The sequence below is a fragment of the Pseudopipra pipra genome, chromosome 18 (genome assembly GCF_036250125.1).
Source record: "Pseudopipra pipra isolate bDixPip1 chromosome 18, bDixPip1.hap1, whole genome shotgun sequence".
NCBI classification, from domain to species: Eukaryota; Metazoa; Chordata; class Aves; order Passeriformes; family Pipridae; genus Pseudopipra; species Pseudopipra pipra.
Window position 1 is genome coordinate 7,119,585 of NC_087566.1, and position 15,074 is coordinate 7,134,658.

Genomic DNA, 15,074 nt, shown 5'->3' on the forward strand with positions numbered 1-15,074 from the left:
CACTCGGGGGAGCTGGCTGGGCATGGGGTCAGCATCCCACACCAGGGGAGCAGGTGCTTGCTGATAGGAAGGGGATGTGCTGTCCTGACCACACCTCCACCCTGGTCCGGGCCATTCGTCAGCCCTCTGCAGGAGCACCGTGTACCCGGAGAGCTCCGAAATCCAACCCTGCCCTCTAAAGCCACTGAGTGCTGAGCAGCACTTCCTCTCACGTCACCAGTAACCTGATCAGGTGGGAAAGTGCTGCCCCAAGCACGGCAATAATTCGAGTAATTCCCTCCTGGTGCTCATGCTGGTGTTTGTCAAAATAGCAGATCCATTGGGTCTGTGATGGGGACCGTGGTGCTCAAAGCCACACCGGCGACAGTGGCACTTGCAGCCACACCGGCCACTCGGGAGGCACCCCAAGGAGCATGAATTAGGCCAGGAATGGGGAAAACCGAGGCCATTAGATGGAAACAGCATCACCTTTGTGTTTGGGTGCCCCCAGCCTGCATAATCCCCATGTGTTGCCTCTGCCCAGCACCCAGCACTGTCTCTGTGGGGGCTGCCAGCAGCCCCATGCCCTGTACCTGAGACCCTGCCGTCCACGCTGCCCGCCGTGCCCACCAGGTACTCCAGGGCACTCTGGCAGCACTTGGTCCTCCCGGCCCCGCTGCACCCCAGGGGGACGATGGCCTGGTCCTGCCGCTGCATCAGCAGGTTCCTGTAGGCTCTGTGTGCCAGCGAGGAGATGTGTGGGGGCAGGTTGTCCCGCTTCCCCCTGGGAGCCTGCGGGCAGGGAGAGAGTGGTAGAGCACAGCCCAAAACCAAACAGGTTTTTGTAGACAAAAACCTGAAGACATTTACACTCAGGGTGATGGGTTTCTCCCCACGGTGAAGAACCCCCCAAGACTGTGTCCTCAGATCACTCCCTTCCCCAAGCTTCTCTAGTCGTGGGTGTTCTCAGAGCCCCTCCAGACCCGAGCATCCCTGGCCCTCAGTATCTTCAGAGCATCCCCCCTCCCCGGGCATCCCTGGTCCTGAGTGTCCTCAGTGCATCCCTCACAGCACCCCTGGTCTCGAGTGTCTCCAGAGCGTCCCCGCCCCGAGCATTCCTGGTCCTGAGTGATCTCAGGGCATCCCCAGCCCTGAGCATCCTCAAAGCATCCCCGCCCCGAGCATTCCTGGTTCCGAGTGTCCCCAGAGCACCCCCGGTCCCAAGTGTCCCCAGAGCACCCTCGGTCCCAAGTGTCCCCAGAGCCTCCCCACGCTGTGACGGTCCCACGGTGCCACCTGCCGGCAACCGCCACACCGGCGCCCTCCGCCACTGTCCCCACGGGGGTCGGTGACGCTTCCCACGGGAGATCCCGCTGTCGCACGGTTCCCCCCGCTCACCTTGCCCGCGCCGCCGGCGGGCGCGGGGCCGGGCGCGATGGCCACCAGGCTGGGCCCCGCGTAGGTGCAGGGCAGGCGGGCACGGAACCGCTGCCGCAGTGTGTTCAGGACGCTGCACTCGTTGAGGCTGATCAGCGCGGCCAGATCCTCGGCCTGATCCAGGTTGGGTGGGTTGGTCTGTGGGAGGAGAGCCAGAGACACCTCGAGCTCTGCTCTCATGGCATAGGCTGTGCCGGACCGTGCTGGCACCCCGACACCTGGGACCCAGCCAGCCTGGGGTGATGGCCTGAGAAGCATCATCATGCCCAGGCACTGCCCTGCACCAGGGCTCCTGTTCCTGCACCAGCCCAAAATGGGGAGGGGGCTCACCCTCTGCACGCTGTCCTCGTCCACCTCGGTGATGGTGCCGTCCTCCTCCCGGCGCACCCTCACCCTCCCCGCTGGCAGCTCGGGTGTCCCCACATCTGGCTTCAGCTGCGTGGCTGCAATGAGAGGCTAATGAGTCTCTCCAGCCTGGCACAGCTGAGACAGGCTGGGGCAGAGCCCGCTGTGGCATGGGGAGATGCCAAGGGGTCAAATCCAACCATGGCTCCACTGGGGCAGGGATGGGCACTGTACCAGCACAGCACCCAGTGCCCACCCTGCTCCCAGTACATCTCATCTCCGGTGCTGGAGAGCGAGGGCAGAGCAAGGCAAGTTACCAAGTGTGAACCCGTCCTGCTGGATGAGCCAGACCTTCTCCGCTTCGTACCAAACGTCCCTCAGAGCCTGCAGGGAGGATAGAGGGGAATTGGGCAAGAGTGGGAGGAAACTGAGCTGAACAAACTGCCTTTGCCCACTGGACAGCAACACTTCCAGCCAGACCCCCTGGCCCTCTGCTTCCTGCCCGTCCAGCCCCAGGTCTGCCTTCCCTCCAGCCCCCAGCTGAGCCCATGGGAAGAGCTGCATAAAAACAGAAAATTACATCAGTGCCCCAAAACCCTGAGTAACATCCACGTTACCTGGTCCTTGTCTGTGCTTTCGCCCGATGCCTCTTTGCCCTGGTCCTCGATCACGTTCTTGCTCATCTCTTTGCTCTTTCCAAGTGTTTCTTTAGCCTCATCCTTGTCAGTGCTCTTGTCCATCCCTTTGCTCTCTCTCAGCATCTCTTCACCCTTTCTGAGCTCTTCCTTCACCTTCCTCACCTCCTTTCCCACATCTTTGGACTTCTCTTGGATTCCTCCCGGCTCCCCCTTGAGCTCCTCTGAGTTGTTTGTGTTTTTTTCAGGCTTTTTGAATTCCCTTGGCTCCTTCTTGCTACCTCCAACATCTTTCTTCATCTTCTCCAGCTCTTTCTTGGCTGGAAACAGCTCCCTCTGGGCTCTCACCTTGGCTGGGGGCTCCTCGTGCCTTGGGGGTGTCCCCTTCTCCTTCTTGGTGCTCTTGGGGTCTGTCCCCTTGGATGAGTCCCCCTCCTTTGGTGGGACTTTGCTGCCACGCTGGGGGCCCTGGCTGGGGGCAGGGGCTGGAGCTGGGGGGCTGCCCCCTTGCTGGGTGTCCTTGGGGCTCTTCTCAGGGCACAACAGCTTTGCCACCTTGGGAACCTCCAGACGAGGGGTCTCTGCTGGTTTGGGAGGGATCTTCGTTGGTTTGGAGGAAGCCTCTGCTGGTTTTGGGGATGCTGTCTCTGGTTTGCGAGGGGTCTCTGCTGGTTTTGGGGGTGTTCCTGCTGGTTTTGGGGACGTTTCTGCTGGTTTTGGGGATGTTTCTGCTGGTTTTGAGGATGCCACCACTGATTTGCGGGGAATCTCTGCTAGTTTTGGGGTTGTCTCTGCTGGTTTGAGGGCAGCCACTGCCAGGCTGGGTGCAGGGGATGGAGTTTTTCTGGGGATGGTCCCCGGTGCAGCTTTTTCAGGGGGCAGCTCCTTGCATGGGGGGGCTGTGACCCCCTTGCCCCCCTGCCCCTCTACCTTCAGCCCGTTCCGCAGTGGCTCCTCACTGGCCCTCCCTCCTCTGGCAGCTGGGGTGTCCCTGGCTCGGGCCTCACCGTCCTTCCCCACGGGCTGCCAAGCAAAGGAGAGGAGTTGAATCTCACAGGGACAGGGCAAAGAACCCAACCTCAGCCCAGCCCTGGGAGCTGCAACCCCACATGGTTTGACCATGCCACATACAGCCCTAGCCCTGTACAGAGCTCTAGCCCCAACCTGCTCTCTCCGGGCACAGCCAATGGCTGTGGGTGGCTTCTTGGACCTGGCTGCAGGGTGGCAATCAGTGGTGGCCTCCTCCTCCCCCTTGGCCACATCCCGACCCTCCACCCGCCACGTTCTGGGTCATTGCTTGGTGCTGTTCCTGGAGACGCCCCATGTGCTCCCCTTCCTGCACTCTTCACTGAACCAGAGAGCCTCACACTCTGCTTAATTACTCACCTTCCAATTAAGCAGGTCAAGAATAGCAAGTTGCATTAAGGAACTCTCCAGCATTAATTGTTCGAGGCTGGGAGCTGGGCGGGGTTGCAGCTTGCTGCAGCCACCACGCTGCAAGCCTGGGCCTCGCTGTCCAGCCCAGCTCATGCAAAACACCCTCAGATTCCTGACTCTGGCCAGTGTCACAGGGCCACACAGCCCCTCAACCCCCAAGGAACTTCTCTGAGCTGGGGACAGCTGGGGACACCCAGGGACACAGGGACAGTGGCCCAGCAGGACACCCTGGTGCAGTGTGGAGTTCACCACCACTCACCTCCTCCTTCCCGCTCGCCTTGCTCTCCTTCCTCTGTCTCGCTGCCTTGGCCTCCTTCTCGGTCTCCCGCACGAGCTGCTTGATGAACCCTCCGGGGATGACCGACAGGAGCAGGGGGGGTGTGGATGGGGGCGGCCCCCGGTCCTCGTCCCGTATCTGTTCACAGGAGCAGAGGTGGGTTACGGGGTGGGCACAGGGACAAGGCACGGCACAGCCCCGTGGGCACGTTAGTGGCAATGGAGCTGAGAACAGCACTCTGCTCTGCTCTGCCAGTGGCTGCAGGCATTGCCCAGGCTCCCAGCGAGGCCACAGGCCACCCGTGGGCACCAGGCTGGTTTGGGTATGCTGTGGCTAGCAGAAGCACTGAGTACAAAAGCCCACAGAGAAGCACCTGGATTTCCACAGCCACCGAGGGCTGGTGCAGCAGGAGCCCACGTGCACTGCCATCTCTGCCCCAGCACGGCCACAGGAGGATCTGTCCTGGCTGCAGTGAGTCAAGAAGCAGCTCTAGCGTCACCATGGCCACATGCAGCCCTGCAGATCCATCCCTATGTGCCAGGCCCCAGGCCAAAACCAGCCCCACTTCCCACAGCTTTCCCAGCCACAGCCCTGCTCAGCAGCACCAGCACCAAACCCTGCGGCCTCAGCCAGGCTCAGACAGGCAGGGACCCTTGTGCATCCAACAGCAGCAAAATCACCCAAACCAAAACAATCAGGCTGTGAAGGAGCCTGGAGCCAGCAGAGTTGGACACAGCAAGAGCAAAGTGTGCAGGGAGCTGTGGGGATGCAACCCCAGAGGCTGCTGCAGTGCAACCCCCCCCCAGGACTGAGCCCCCGGGAAGGCACGAGCACCCAGCCCCGAAACACCACCGGTGCCACCCCGGACCGAGACTTTCCTTCTGCTCCCAGAGCGCGAGGCGCGAGGAGATGGCCATGGTGGCAGCGAGGCTGGACGGTGCTGTGGGAAGACGTGGTGACACGCCAGGCAGAGAGAGAGGAGAGAGTTAGCCAGGGGCTGCTGCTGGCCCCAGGGCTGTGCCACAAGCTATGCCGGGCCGGCAGCACAGTGACCTTGCTGGGGGTTGCCCAACCAGAGCTCACAGCACCGACTGGAGCGTGGCAGCTCGGGCACAAGGGGATGGGTGGTGCGGCAGTGCTCGAGAGCGCACTGCCACCAGCAGCCACCTCCAGCCCCGGCGAGGGCCAGGCAGCGTGGGGAGGTGGCAGCACAGAGGGTCGGTGGTGGGACCCCCCGGCTCAGGCTGGGCGGCCGCGGGAGCCCGGCCGTGCCCCACCGCGGGCTGACCCCAGCTTCACCTGTCGGGATCATTCACGCCCCGAGAGCGCCGGGGCTCGCCCGGCCCTGCCGGCGGCCGCATCTCCTTGTACAGTAAAAAGAGCAGGAGCTCCGGAGCGGCCAGGAGCCGGCTCAGGAATGTCGCTTACGTTCCCGGGAGGCAGCCCCCAGGGCCACGTGCCCTCCGCGATCGGCGCTGCCCCCCACCCTGTCCCCCTGACCCGAGGCTCTTTGGCCCCGGGGAGAACCGGCCCCGAGCGGCGCCGGCAGAGCCCGGAAGGTGGCTGTGGCCGGGCACCGTCACCTCCCCGAGCGGACCCTCCGTCCTGCCCTGTACGTGGGGAAACCGAGCACAGAGGGGACCAAGCACAGAGCATGGCACCAACAAAGGCCAGGACCACCATCACCACCACTCTTCTGTCCCCATCCAGGTGCAGGATGTGGCCCCAGTTGGGCCGTGGCCAATTGGGTCTGGTCCCCATTTGGGACTCGCTCCCACTGCCATCCCGGTAGGTGCCAAGAACCAAGGCCACTGAGGGATCCCTGACCACCTCCTGCACAGGGCAGGGAGCACCGTCCCCGTCCCCAACCCCTCTCCCATCGCAGCCTCTCCCCAGCACAGCCTCGTGCCTGGAAGCCGCCCCCGAAGCCGGGGCTGCCGCTATCGCCATCCATTCCCAACTAAAAATAACCCTCCCGGCCGAGGGCCCCACGGCCCCGCGCACCCAGAGAGCCCGTCCGGACCCCGACCCCCACCCCCAGGTCCCCCCCAGAGCCCCCGTACCTGGCGGGGGCTGCGGGCGCGGGGGGCTGTCGGCCCTCGCCGGCACCGGGCTCCGCGAGAGAGCGACAGCGGCGTGCGGGGAGCGGCGGAGGGTCAGCGCACGCCTCCCCCGCCCCCGCCGCGGTGGCAGCTGAGGTGACACATGTCCCTGCTAAAAATACCCGCGGCGGTGGCACCGGGGCCGCGACTGGGGAGAGGCAGTGGCACAGTGGGGCTCCCCCGTTCCTTGGCCTCTGCACCGGCTGGGACACACGGGTGCCACCCGTGCCTTCCCTGGCACCCGTGTCACCCGTGCCCTCCCTGACACGCTGTTTGTGCCCTCCCTGGTGCACGCTTTTGCAACCCACAGAAGTGGGAGAACCTCTGTGGCTTGGCATGAGCCCACCCGGGGTGCTCTGCTGCTGCAGGAGTGGACCCCAGGGTGATCCCCAAGATCATGGCTCAGAGCTCCAGCACGGGGCTCCCCAGAGCACCCCAGTTCTCCCCACCAGTCCCCACCCTGAGATGGGGCTGAGCTGGAGAGGGACCTGAGAGAAGAGCTCAAAATAGCCCCTGGCACTAACACCAGCATGGTCAGCACCCAAACAAGGCAGGTGGGAGGGGGTCAGCAGAGTGGACATGTGGTGACCACACAGGACAGAGTGTGACCCCCAGTCAGGGTGCAGAGCCCTGGCTCAGGCCAAGTCCAGCTGCAGAAGTGTAACTCCCTCAGGCGCTCGACATCTGACCTGAAAAGGTCCACAGACATGCCCAGGGCATCAGCTGGAAAAGCTCTGTTAATGAGAAAGGAAATGGGATTGTCAGTCTGGACTCACCTGGCAGGACTGACCTGGCAGGAAACTAAGGGTTGCTCCAAGCATCTCACCAGCCCCAATTACACCCAGGAACGGCAGGAGGACACGCGGTTTTGAATGGTCTGTCACATGGTCCCGGATGGCAGTGCAGCCATGGGGCACCCTGTCTGCTCCTGGGGGTCCCTCCAGCACTAATGGAAAGCCACCATTGGTCACCCATCACCCACCTCCCAGTCCCTGCCAGGGATCCCTGACACAGGGCTGAGGATCACCCCAGGGCCCTCCTGGCACAGCAAGCACCGTCCCACCGTCAGGACACAACCAGCATGTCCCTAGACAGGGGAAATGAGGATAAACACCGTGTACAGGAATGGGGGTGAGCAAAGGGACTTACCTGTGTGCGGGGCAGCCGGGGTGATGGGGCACAGGGGTCAGTCCAGCAGTGCCCTGTGAGCAACTGCCCAGTCTGGCACAGCCCAGCACATCCTGGCACAGCCCGTCCCAGTCCAGCGGGAAGGGGCAGGTGACACTGAAAGAACCAGGCACCAGCACACACGCAAAGGACGGTTTTTATTGGGGTCTGGTCGTAGGAGAGCAGTTGTACTGACCAACACACAGAAGCAGCTTAGCTGTGCCAAAATAATCCGTTAAAAAAATACTGGCGGAAAGAACCGAGTGTGGCACATCCGCCACGACGGGCGAGGGCTGTAAACTCCGAGGACAGTCCGTGAGGAGCCCGAGGGACGTGCCACAGCTCACCCGGCACAGGGACCCTCCTCCCCACAATAAATATGGAAAGAGCCAAGTACATAAAACAAGGAATGATCTCATCGATACAATATCTAAAGTTATTTACAGATCCTGGCTTTGCTTACCATTAATTACACATTTTGGACAGGTTCTCTTTCGATCATTTCCCTCATCATGAGTAGCTGTTCGTGTGAATCTGCTCCTTTTTGTTTTGAAGGACCGAATGAGGCACTGCAAGTGCTCACAAATCCCCTCTCCAAGGATGCTCCTGCTTTATTCTGTTTTTCAGACTCATTTTTATGTGCCATCTCACCTGCTCTCTCCCTTCCTCCGAGGAGAAGATCCCTGCTACAGCCAGGAAAGTCTCTTCCCAGCCCGTACCTCACCCCAGTCCATCTCCTTTTCCAGTCTTGGAACACATTGTGCCAAACAAACCCGGACAAACCCTGACCCTGAACAACCACCTTCCTGCACCTGTCCCCAGGTTTTCTATCAAAGCCCTGCCTGGACACACCTCAGGCCAGCAACACCAGGCTCAGTGCTGTCCCCACTGTGTCCCCCTTCGGGGGGTGACACTAATGAGCCACAATAGCACCAGCACCAGCACAGTCTTACCCGTCATGGGGCTCTACCTCCCTCCAGGAGCAGCTCCAGCTCATGCCAAAATCCAGTGGGATCAGACAGGCATGAGAGGGTGAAATGGGAAAGAAGGCAGGGACTGCTCCAGGGTGAGGCAGGGATCCCTCCCCATGGCAGAAGCACAGCAGGGATCTCTCCTTGGCTCCAGGCAGCCCCTCAGCAAGGAGAGGGCTTCAGCAGCAGAAAAATGCCAGATTTCACCCCAGAGATGTCATGGGGATCAGCCCTGACCACTACAGACCTTCAGCTCCACCACACTGGCAATTAAAAGCATGTGCTGTAATACTTGGGAGTATTCCTCAAACCCCAGAGGCCATGCTCACAACTGGAATTATTTTTAGGAAATGGGTGATCTGCTGAATTTGGGGCTATTTCTGTACCTCACCTGGGAAGGAGGTGCCGGGGTTGGCTCTCTACAGATGTGCCCAGTGGCAGCAACTCTCACAGTGACACCAGGAGTGGTACCCACAGCGAGGGGGTCCAGCATGGGGGTCACCCAAGGGATGGTCCCAGCAGGGTCTCGGAGTGCCTGCTCCCTCCCTGGGATGTGACAGAGAGCAGGGTCCTGCCCTGGCCCTGACTCCCTGACAGACACCACTGCTGCCTCAGCAGGCTCTGGCCTGTTTTTAAGGATCGAGTGATACCCTCAAACACCAAATCCATCTCCAGTACGTAAATTTTGGTGACTGTGGCTGCCTGCAGCCCGTCTCTGCCCTACACCTCAAATGGCCCCCACGCCAAGTTCTCCAGCTCCAGCACCGCTCTGGGCTCTCCCTCTGCTCACTCCTTACCCTCGGAATCAGAGCTGTGCACTTCCCTGAGCTGATGGCTGAGCTGTATCAAACATCAAGCTGACTCCTTGCCCCAATTTAGGTCACTGATTCTCATTAACCTAGCACAGACTCATATGAATAAACACTTGCTCTTGGAAGGCTGAAAGATAAGGGGGAAATTTAGAAATATCACATCAAGGGGTCGATCTCCAGGAGCTTTCCCGGTGCTTCTGCATTCATGAGCCACCTCAAGATAGTCCTGACAGAGCCCAGAGTCCCTGTGCCAGGAGACAAGGGTGAGCTGCACATCCTCAGGGAGACTATTCCCACTTTATCATGAAAAACAGAATAAAGCTGGCTGATCCTGCTTGAAAGGAATTGCCACTTCCATACGCATACGGAGCAGAAATTCTGTGGAATGTCAGAAGTTGGAGAAACATGTATTTAATAAATAATATAAAATGCTTTTTCTGTTAAAATAGAATTCTCGGGTTTATACCTACAGAGCATAGCAACCTTTACATAAACAAAATAAAGCTGAGTCTGTGGTGATTAGTTTAACACAAAATAAAAATACAATTTAACAATAGTATTAAAACAGCCAATGTTCCATCCACACAATATGTACACCATGGAATAGAAATCAACAGGAAACAAAAGTAGATTATCTTGAAACTCCTCAGACATTTGGATATACATCTTTTCTCTGTATATTTTAGATATTTTCCTTTTTTTTTTTACAATATTAAAATTAATACTATGCTTTGTCAAAATACGCTTTTCAGGTTTTTTTCTTTAATTTGTAGAACTGACTCATTCCTTATATTAATCAACACAACTAGAATTATTTACTGTCTACTGTACACTTCAAATAGTCCTTCCTCCAGGGATATTCTGGGTGTGAACACCTCAGAGCTGAAGGAGCCGTGTCACTGCCACGTGCTGAGAGGGGCACGGAGACACCCGTGTGCCAACGGCTGTGGGACATGGGAATAAGGAACCTGGTCCTAAAGCTGATCAGCTGCCAGGGAAAGAGCAACTCAGAGCTCCAGGGATTTCACTCTTCATGAGCTGATTTACTGTAAACCCAAGGAATGTCAGTGCCGAGTCACCACAGTGCCGGGGCTCGGTCCTGCTCAGGGGGCAACATCAAGCCCTGATCAGCTCTCCTGGGCACAACAGTGTCCACTTGGACAGGATCACAACCAAAACAGGTCTGTTTTAACACAAAAAACCAGTGTTTCCATCACCTACACACTGTGCTGCACACACCTGATTTATATCAAAACCAAACCCAACCTCATAATCCAATTTCCATTTTTTCCCCCTTGACAGAAGTGGGAAAAGAAAAACTTCCACTGGGTTTCTAAAGGGGAGGTGCTGAATCATGGAATATCCTGAGTTGGAAGGGACTCACAAGGATCATCGAAGTCCAACTCCTGGCCCTGCTCAGGATAACCCCAAGAATCTGAGGAAAATTTGAATGTGACTAAGCTGAGGTCTATCCCTGGAGCTGCTCTCCCTACCTGCCAGGCTTCCCAGCTACACTTTCAGCTATTTTTAGCCTGCTCCAAGTTTTTTTGAAGCCTAATGGGGGGTGGGAGAGCATACCAGGAATGTCAATCCAAGCTGGCTCCACTCCAGCATTACTCCAGCTTATCTCACAGCAACAGTTTGGGAAGAACCTGTGAGCCTGTGGCTACAGGCTGTGCTGGACCAGGGACAAGAACAAGACATAAAGCTCAACACAACTGACAGGAAGAAGCTTTTACACTTGGAGAAGTGGACAGCCAACACTTGGGGGAAGGACTGAAAAAAAATCATAAATTTTCCTTTAACAGGTAAATGAATTTGCAGAACAGTTACCAAATAAAGCTGAGTAACAAAAATTTATACCTGTAATGACGAGACACCTGATCTGACCCGGCGTCCAAAGGAGCACCTGACTCAGTCAGGAGACACCAGCCAAGCTCATCCCTGCTCCAAGTGGTTCCTCACTCTGCCTGCAGCAGGAATAACTGTGGCTTTGCTTCTCCTGCACTTAAATTTCTACTCATAGAAACCTGATTTTGGCCAGAATTCACTGTATCCCTATTACTCAAGTGAGACATTAATTTACAGCAACTCTCACATATCAAAAAAGCACGGGGAGCAGGGGTGCAACTCCTCAAAATGCCCCAGGAACCCCAGCCCAGCTCTCTCCCATCCCATCACTCCTGCTGGCTTTCCAGGATCTGGCCCTACTGCATTTGCCAGCTACAAGGAATAATCAGGATATGATCCCTGCAGCCCTGGAGACACATGGATGTGTCAGGGGGTGTTTAATATGGCCCTATCCAGGTGTAATTCTCCATTTTGGAATATCAGAAACTATTCCTGCGCACACTTAAATCTTCAGTCCAGCTGATGCTTTTTTAAAGGACTTTCAGATAATTTGTTTAAAAGTCTGTTTAATCATTCACTCAGATGAGTGAATGCTGTGGATGCCTGAAGCTCTAATTTCTTTACTTCCCTGAACATTAACAAAAATACAACTCCTACAAATATGGTCAAAATGCAAAACAGACAAGGCCGTGCCTGATGCTCTCCATGTTCAATGAGGGTTTTACACACACAGATGAAGACTCTCATGTAAAATGACACCATCAGGAACCTTTGTCCAAGATAAAAACTTCGGGGACTCTGGTACCTACACCAGGAAGGAGTAGTTTGGGGCAGTATCCAGGATTTTGGCTGGAAGGGTGGAATTCCAGCTCTCCCTCTGCACCAGCAGATCCAGTCCCTTTCACCAGAACCCCAGTTCTTATGGGGGTCCCAACGGGAGTCACTATGTAGTTTGTCACTACAATAATCTCTCCTTCTCTCCTAAGAGCAGTTACATATAAGTCAAACAAAGCTCCTATAAACTGTCAATAAACCAGTTGACTAAAGAAAACCAAATCTGTTACTGCCCCACTCTCACCGAAGATGAAGAGCTGACTGAGGGCGGACTGGGATGAGGCAGTAAGGACTGTGATAAGAAGGACAGTCTGGGGCCATCCCAACTCCAAAATACAAGTAATTTCCTAAGTCAATACACAGCCTTCGTTTCATACCCAATCTCTGGTTTTGAGGCACGATTTCCCAATTGCTGCCCTGTCCCTCCCCTCCTCACTGACACCAGTGCCCAGAATCTGCTGAGCAGAGACTGCCAACAAGGAGTGAGAGTAAAAACCAGCCATGGAAAGTAACTGAAGGAGAAGAATGGAACTGACCGTGGACTAAGAAAGTACAAACAAGTTACACAAGAACCGTGAGCAGCGTTTAACACAATCTGAGGGGTTTTTCTAAATCAAGAAGAAAAATAAGAGCATCACATGATATTGTAGGGAGAGCTGAACAACACCCAGTGGCATGAGACATTTCCTATTCCAAACATTGTTAAATACCACACATAGAAGTCACAGAATCATTTAGGTTGGAAAAGACCTCCAAGATCTTTGAGTCCAACCTTTGACCGACTACCTTTGACACTGCTCCTTACAGAGGAGCTGAGATGCTCAGTGACACTTATCAGCAGGAATGACAGAGAGGCTGGTACCCTTTACACAAAATAATTTGGAAAATAAATGGGAAAAAAAATCATTGAAAGTAATCACTGACTCATAGAAGGTATTTTCCAGAACGTTTTTCCTTTGATGAAGCCCCTGATGGTCAGAGAGAGTTTGCATGGGCTCTGCAGACAACCCAGCCCCACTTCTAGAAGCAAATACAGCCAACTTTATTACTTTTCTACAAGGAAAGAGGCCTGGAAGTCTGTGGTTGTCTGACAGCAACACACACTTGCACACTTGGCAGATGGGGGAAGCTGTCAGGGCAATTTCTGCTCTCATTTACCAGACACAATTCCCATTGTCTTTAGGGACTATGAGAGTTGTACCTACATAGCTGGGAAGCAAATCTTCTCAAAGGTGTTCACTGAATCAGAAAAAAAGCTTAAATTCAGCCCTGACCTCTCTCTTACGAACAATCACAACACCCAGGGCAAGGCTGACTTGATGAGCTTGAAGTTGTCAGACAGTTCAGGACTGGATCTTGACTTCAGCAAGAGTTCAGCACCACAGGACTGATGCCTCAAGTAGCATTAATATAAACCGGGCACTTGATCAGCTCCTTCTGTCAGTACCACACTCAGTTTTCTCAGACTGTTTACAATGTGGACAGTTTGAACTCTTTAGCAGAGAAAAATCAAAGATCCTTTCACAAGCTGAGCTGTGTGATATGTGCATGAACCTTCTGGGCCAAGCTACAGAGAAAACTGGGATATCTATGCTATGAGAACACACCTGTGTACAACAGAGAAGGATCCACGAGTCCCAGAACTGGAGTGATCCGGAATACGTACCGAGGTACCCAGACATTTGAACCCAGCACATGCACTAGAATGCATTGGATTTGAATAGTTTCTTTTTAATTTTTAAAAAGTGCAGTTGACCTGAAATGGAAAAGAACTGTCTTTATGTTCACTGTAAACTTGTCAAAAGGAATCTGCTCTTTAAAAACTGTGCTAAAATAGTCAATTTATACAACAGAGCACTAGATGAAGCTACCATAAATTCCTCTTCACCAATTATTACTCTATTGTGTCAGTTATAGTACTGCATATACGTAGAAGAAGCAAAACGGTGGTAGCTACTATTAGTGAGTACAACAAACCAAGGGAATAATTCGAGTTCAACGCTCCCATGAAGTAGCAATAACATTTAAACCACAGGACAGTTAGAATTCAGTACTTTGAAGTGCATAAGAGTCACACTGTTGATCATCAGCAGTATGGAGAAAGGTTATTATAGAGTCAGCAGTAATGGTTGGAAAGGACATGGCAACACGACAGAGCGAGGGTCATCCAACAGGGCGGCAGCTCCGGGTCTGTCGGTGTCACCATGGAGTGTCACCCCAGCCAGCAGCACCTGCGCCAGCCCCAGGCCTGGTGCCACCAAACGAGGGGATCGCAGGGAAAACAGCCTCTTCCTTCCATCAGTAGTTCCAGAGTAACGGAGCACATCCAGGTCCCCGCCGGGAGTGGGGACACGTGGGAGCAAGGAGCAGCCTCTACGCTTGGTGACTTCCACCACTGCAGGAGCAGGAATCCACCCGCCACCCTTCCAGTCTTCACAGCCTCCACAGACAGAGTTCTGACATGATCCCACGCTGTAAACATCTAATTCCTCCTCTTCTAAGCACATCCCGCGTCCAGGATTGCACAAAGTCATTCATAAGGGTTCTGGGACACTCTCATGTTCACCAAGTAGCTCTCCCTGCGTGAACGTGGTTCGTGTCTCCTACAGCCCGTTGCTGTTCCTGTGGCTGAGCGGTGGCTTCGAGAGCTCTACAACCGTGGAGCGAGATTTATTGAGAAACTTTGGAGCCCGGCGCAGCAACCTCTGGGCCTCAGTGAAAGCTTCTGTCAGCTCTTTTTTCCACTGAACAAATTCGGGGTCGCTCTGAAAGAGACACAGAAGCAGTTTGGCACTTCATCGTAACCGGCCAACAGGGTTTTCTGTCTTACACAGCACCTTAAGGAGGTTATTTTAATTTTCCGAAGGAACGAGCAGCTTTGGGAATTGCCCATGTGCAGCCCTCGGCTTCTCCATTGCCCCACCGAAGGCTGGGCACAACGTTTTGAGGACTCCTGCACTTCCCCCTGGCAAACACATGAGCTACAGCAACTCCCTGCAGTGACACATGAGACAACAAGGCCCTCGGAGCCCGCGGAGGTTGAGCAGTTTTGAAGTTTTTAGCTATTTAATAAACTGAACTCATTTTGGCCCAAATACCATTGAAATCCATGACAGGAACTGGCACAGTTGCAGGTTTCCTGCTTCCAAAACTCTAGTGTGATAAACACTTCAGCTCTGCTTCACAAAGGGCCTTAGTTAACATGTAACAGGAAGACCCAAAAACTT

At 55.1% G+C, this 15,074-nt stretch overlaps 2 protein-coding genes across 5 annotated transcripts in view; both read right to left on the minus strand.

Annotated features, from left to right (window-relative positions):
* Positions 1 to 6,297, minus strand: part of MYO18B (myosin XVIIIB) — a 56,342-nt gene extending 50,045 nt beyond the window's left edge. For all 4 annotated transcript variants that reach the window (XM_064674865.1, XM_064674863.1, XM_064674864.1 and 1 more), the window contains exons 1-8: positions 6,174 to 6,297; positions 4,989 to 5,050; positions 4,093 to 4,248; positions 2,379 to 3,419; positions 2,079 to 2,145; positions 1,747 to 1,859; positions 1,378 to 1,554; positions 573 to 771 (exon numbers count right to left, since the gene is read on the minus strand). In XM_064674865.1, coding sequence (XP_064530935.1) covers positions 573 to 771; positions 1,378 to 1,554; positions 1,747 to 1,859; positions 2,079 to 2,145; positions 2,379 to 3,419; positions 4,093 to 4,248; positions 4,989 to 5,027 — 1,792 coding nt within the window. In that variant the 5' untranslated portion in view covers positions 5,028 to 5,050; positions 6,174 to 6,297. The remainder of the gene's footprint in view (positions 1 to 572; positions 772 to 1,377; positions 1,555 to 1,746; positions 1,860 to 2,078; positions 2,146 to 2,378; positions 3,420 to 4,092; positions 4,249 to 4,988; positions 5,051 to 6,173) is intronic.
* A 1,221-nt stretch (positions 6,298 to 7,518) lies between these two features.
* The window catches only part of GRK3 (G protein-coupled receptor kinase 3), a 65,906-nt gene continuing 58,350 nt past the window's right edge, over positions 7,519 to 15,074 (minus strand). Inside the window, exon 21 of the mRNA XM_064674866.1 lies at positions 7,519 to 14,612. Coding sequence (XP_064530936.1) covers positions 14,451 to 14,612 — 162 coding nt within the window. The 3' untranslated portion in view covers positions 7,519 to 14,450. The remainder of the gene's footprint in view (positions 14,613 to 15,074) is intronic.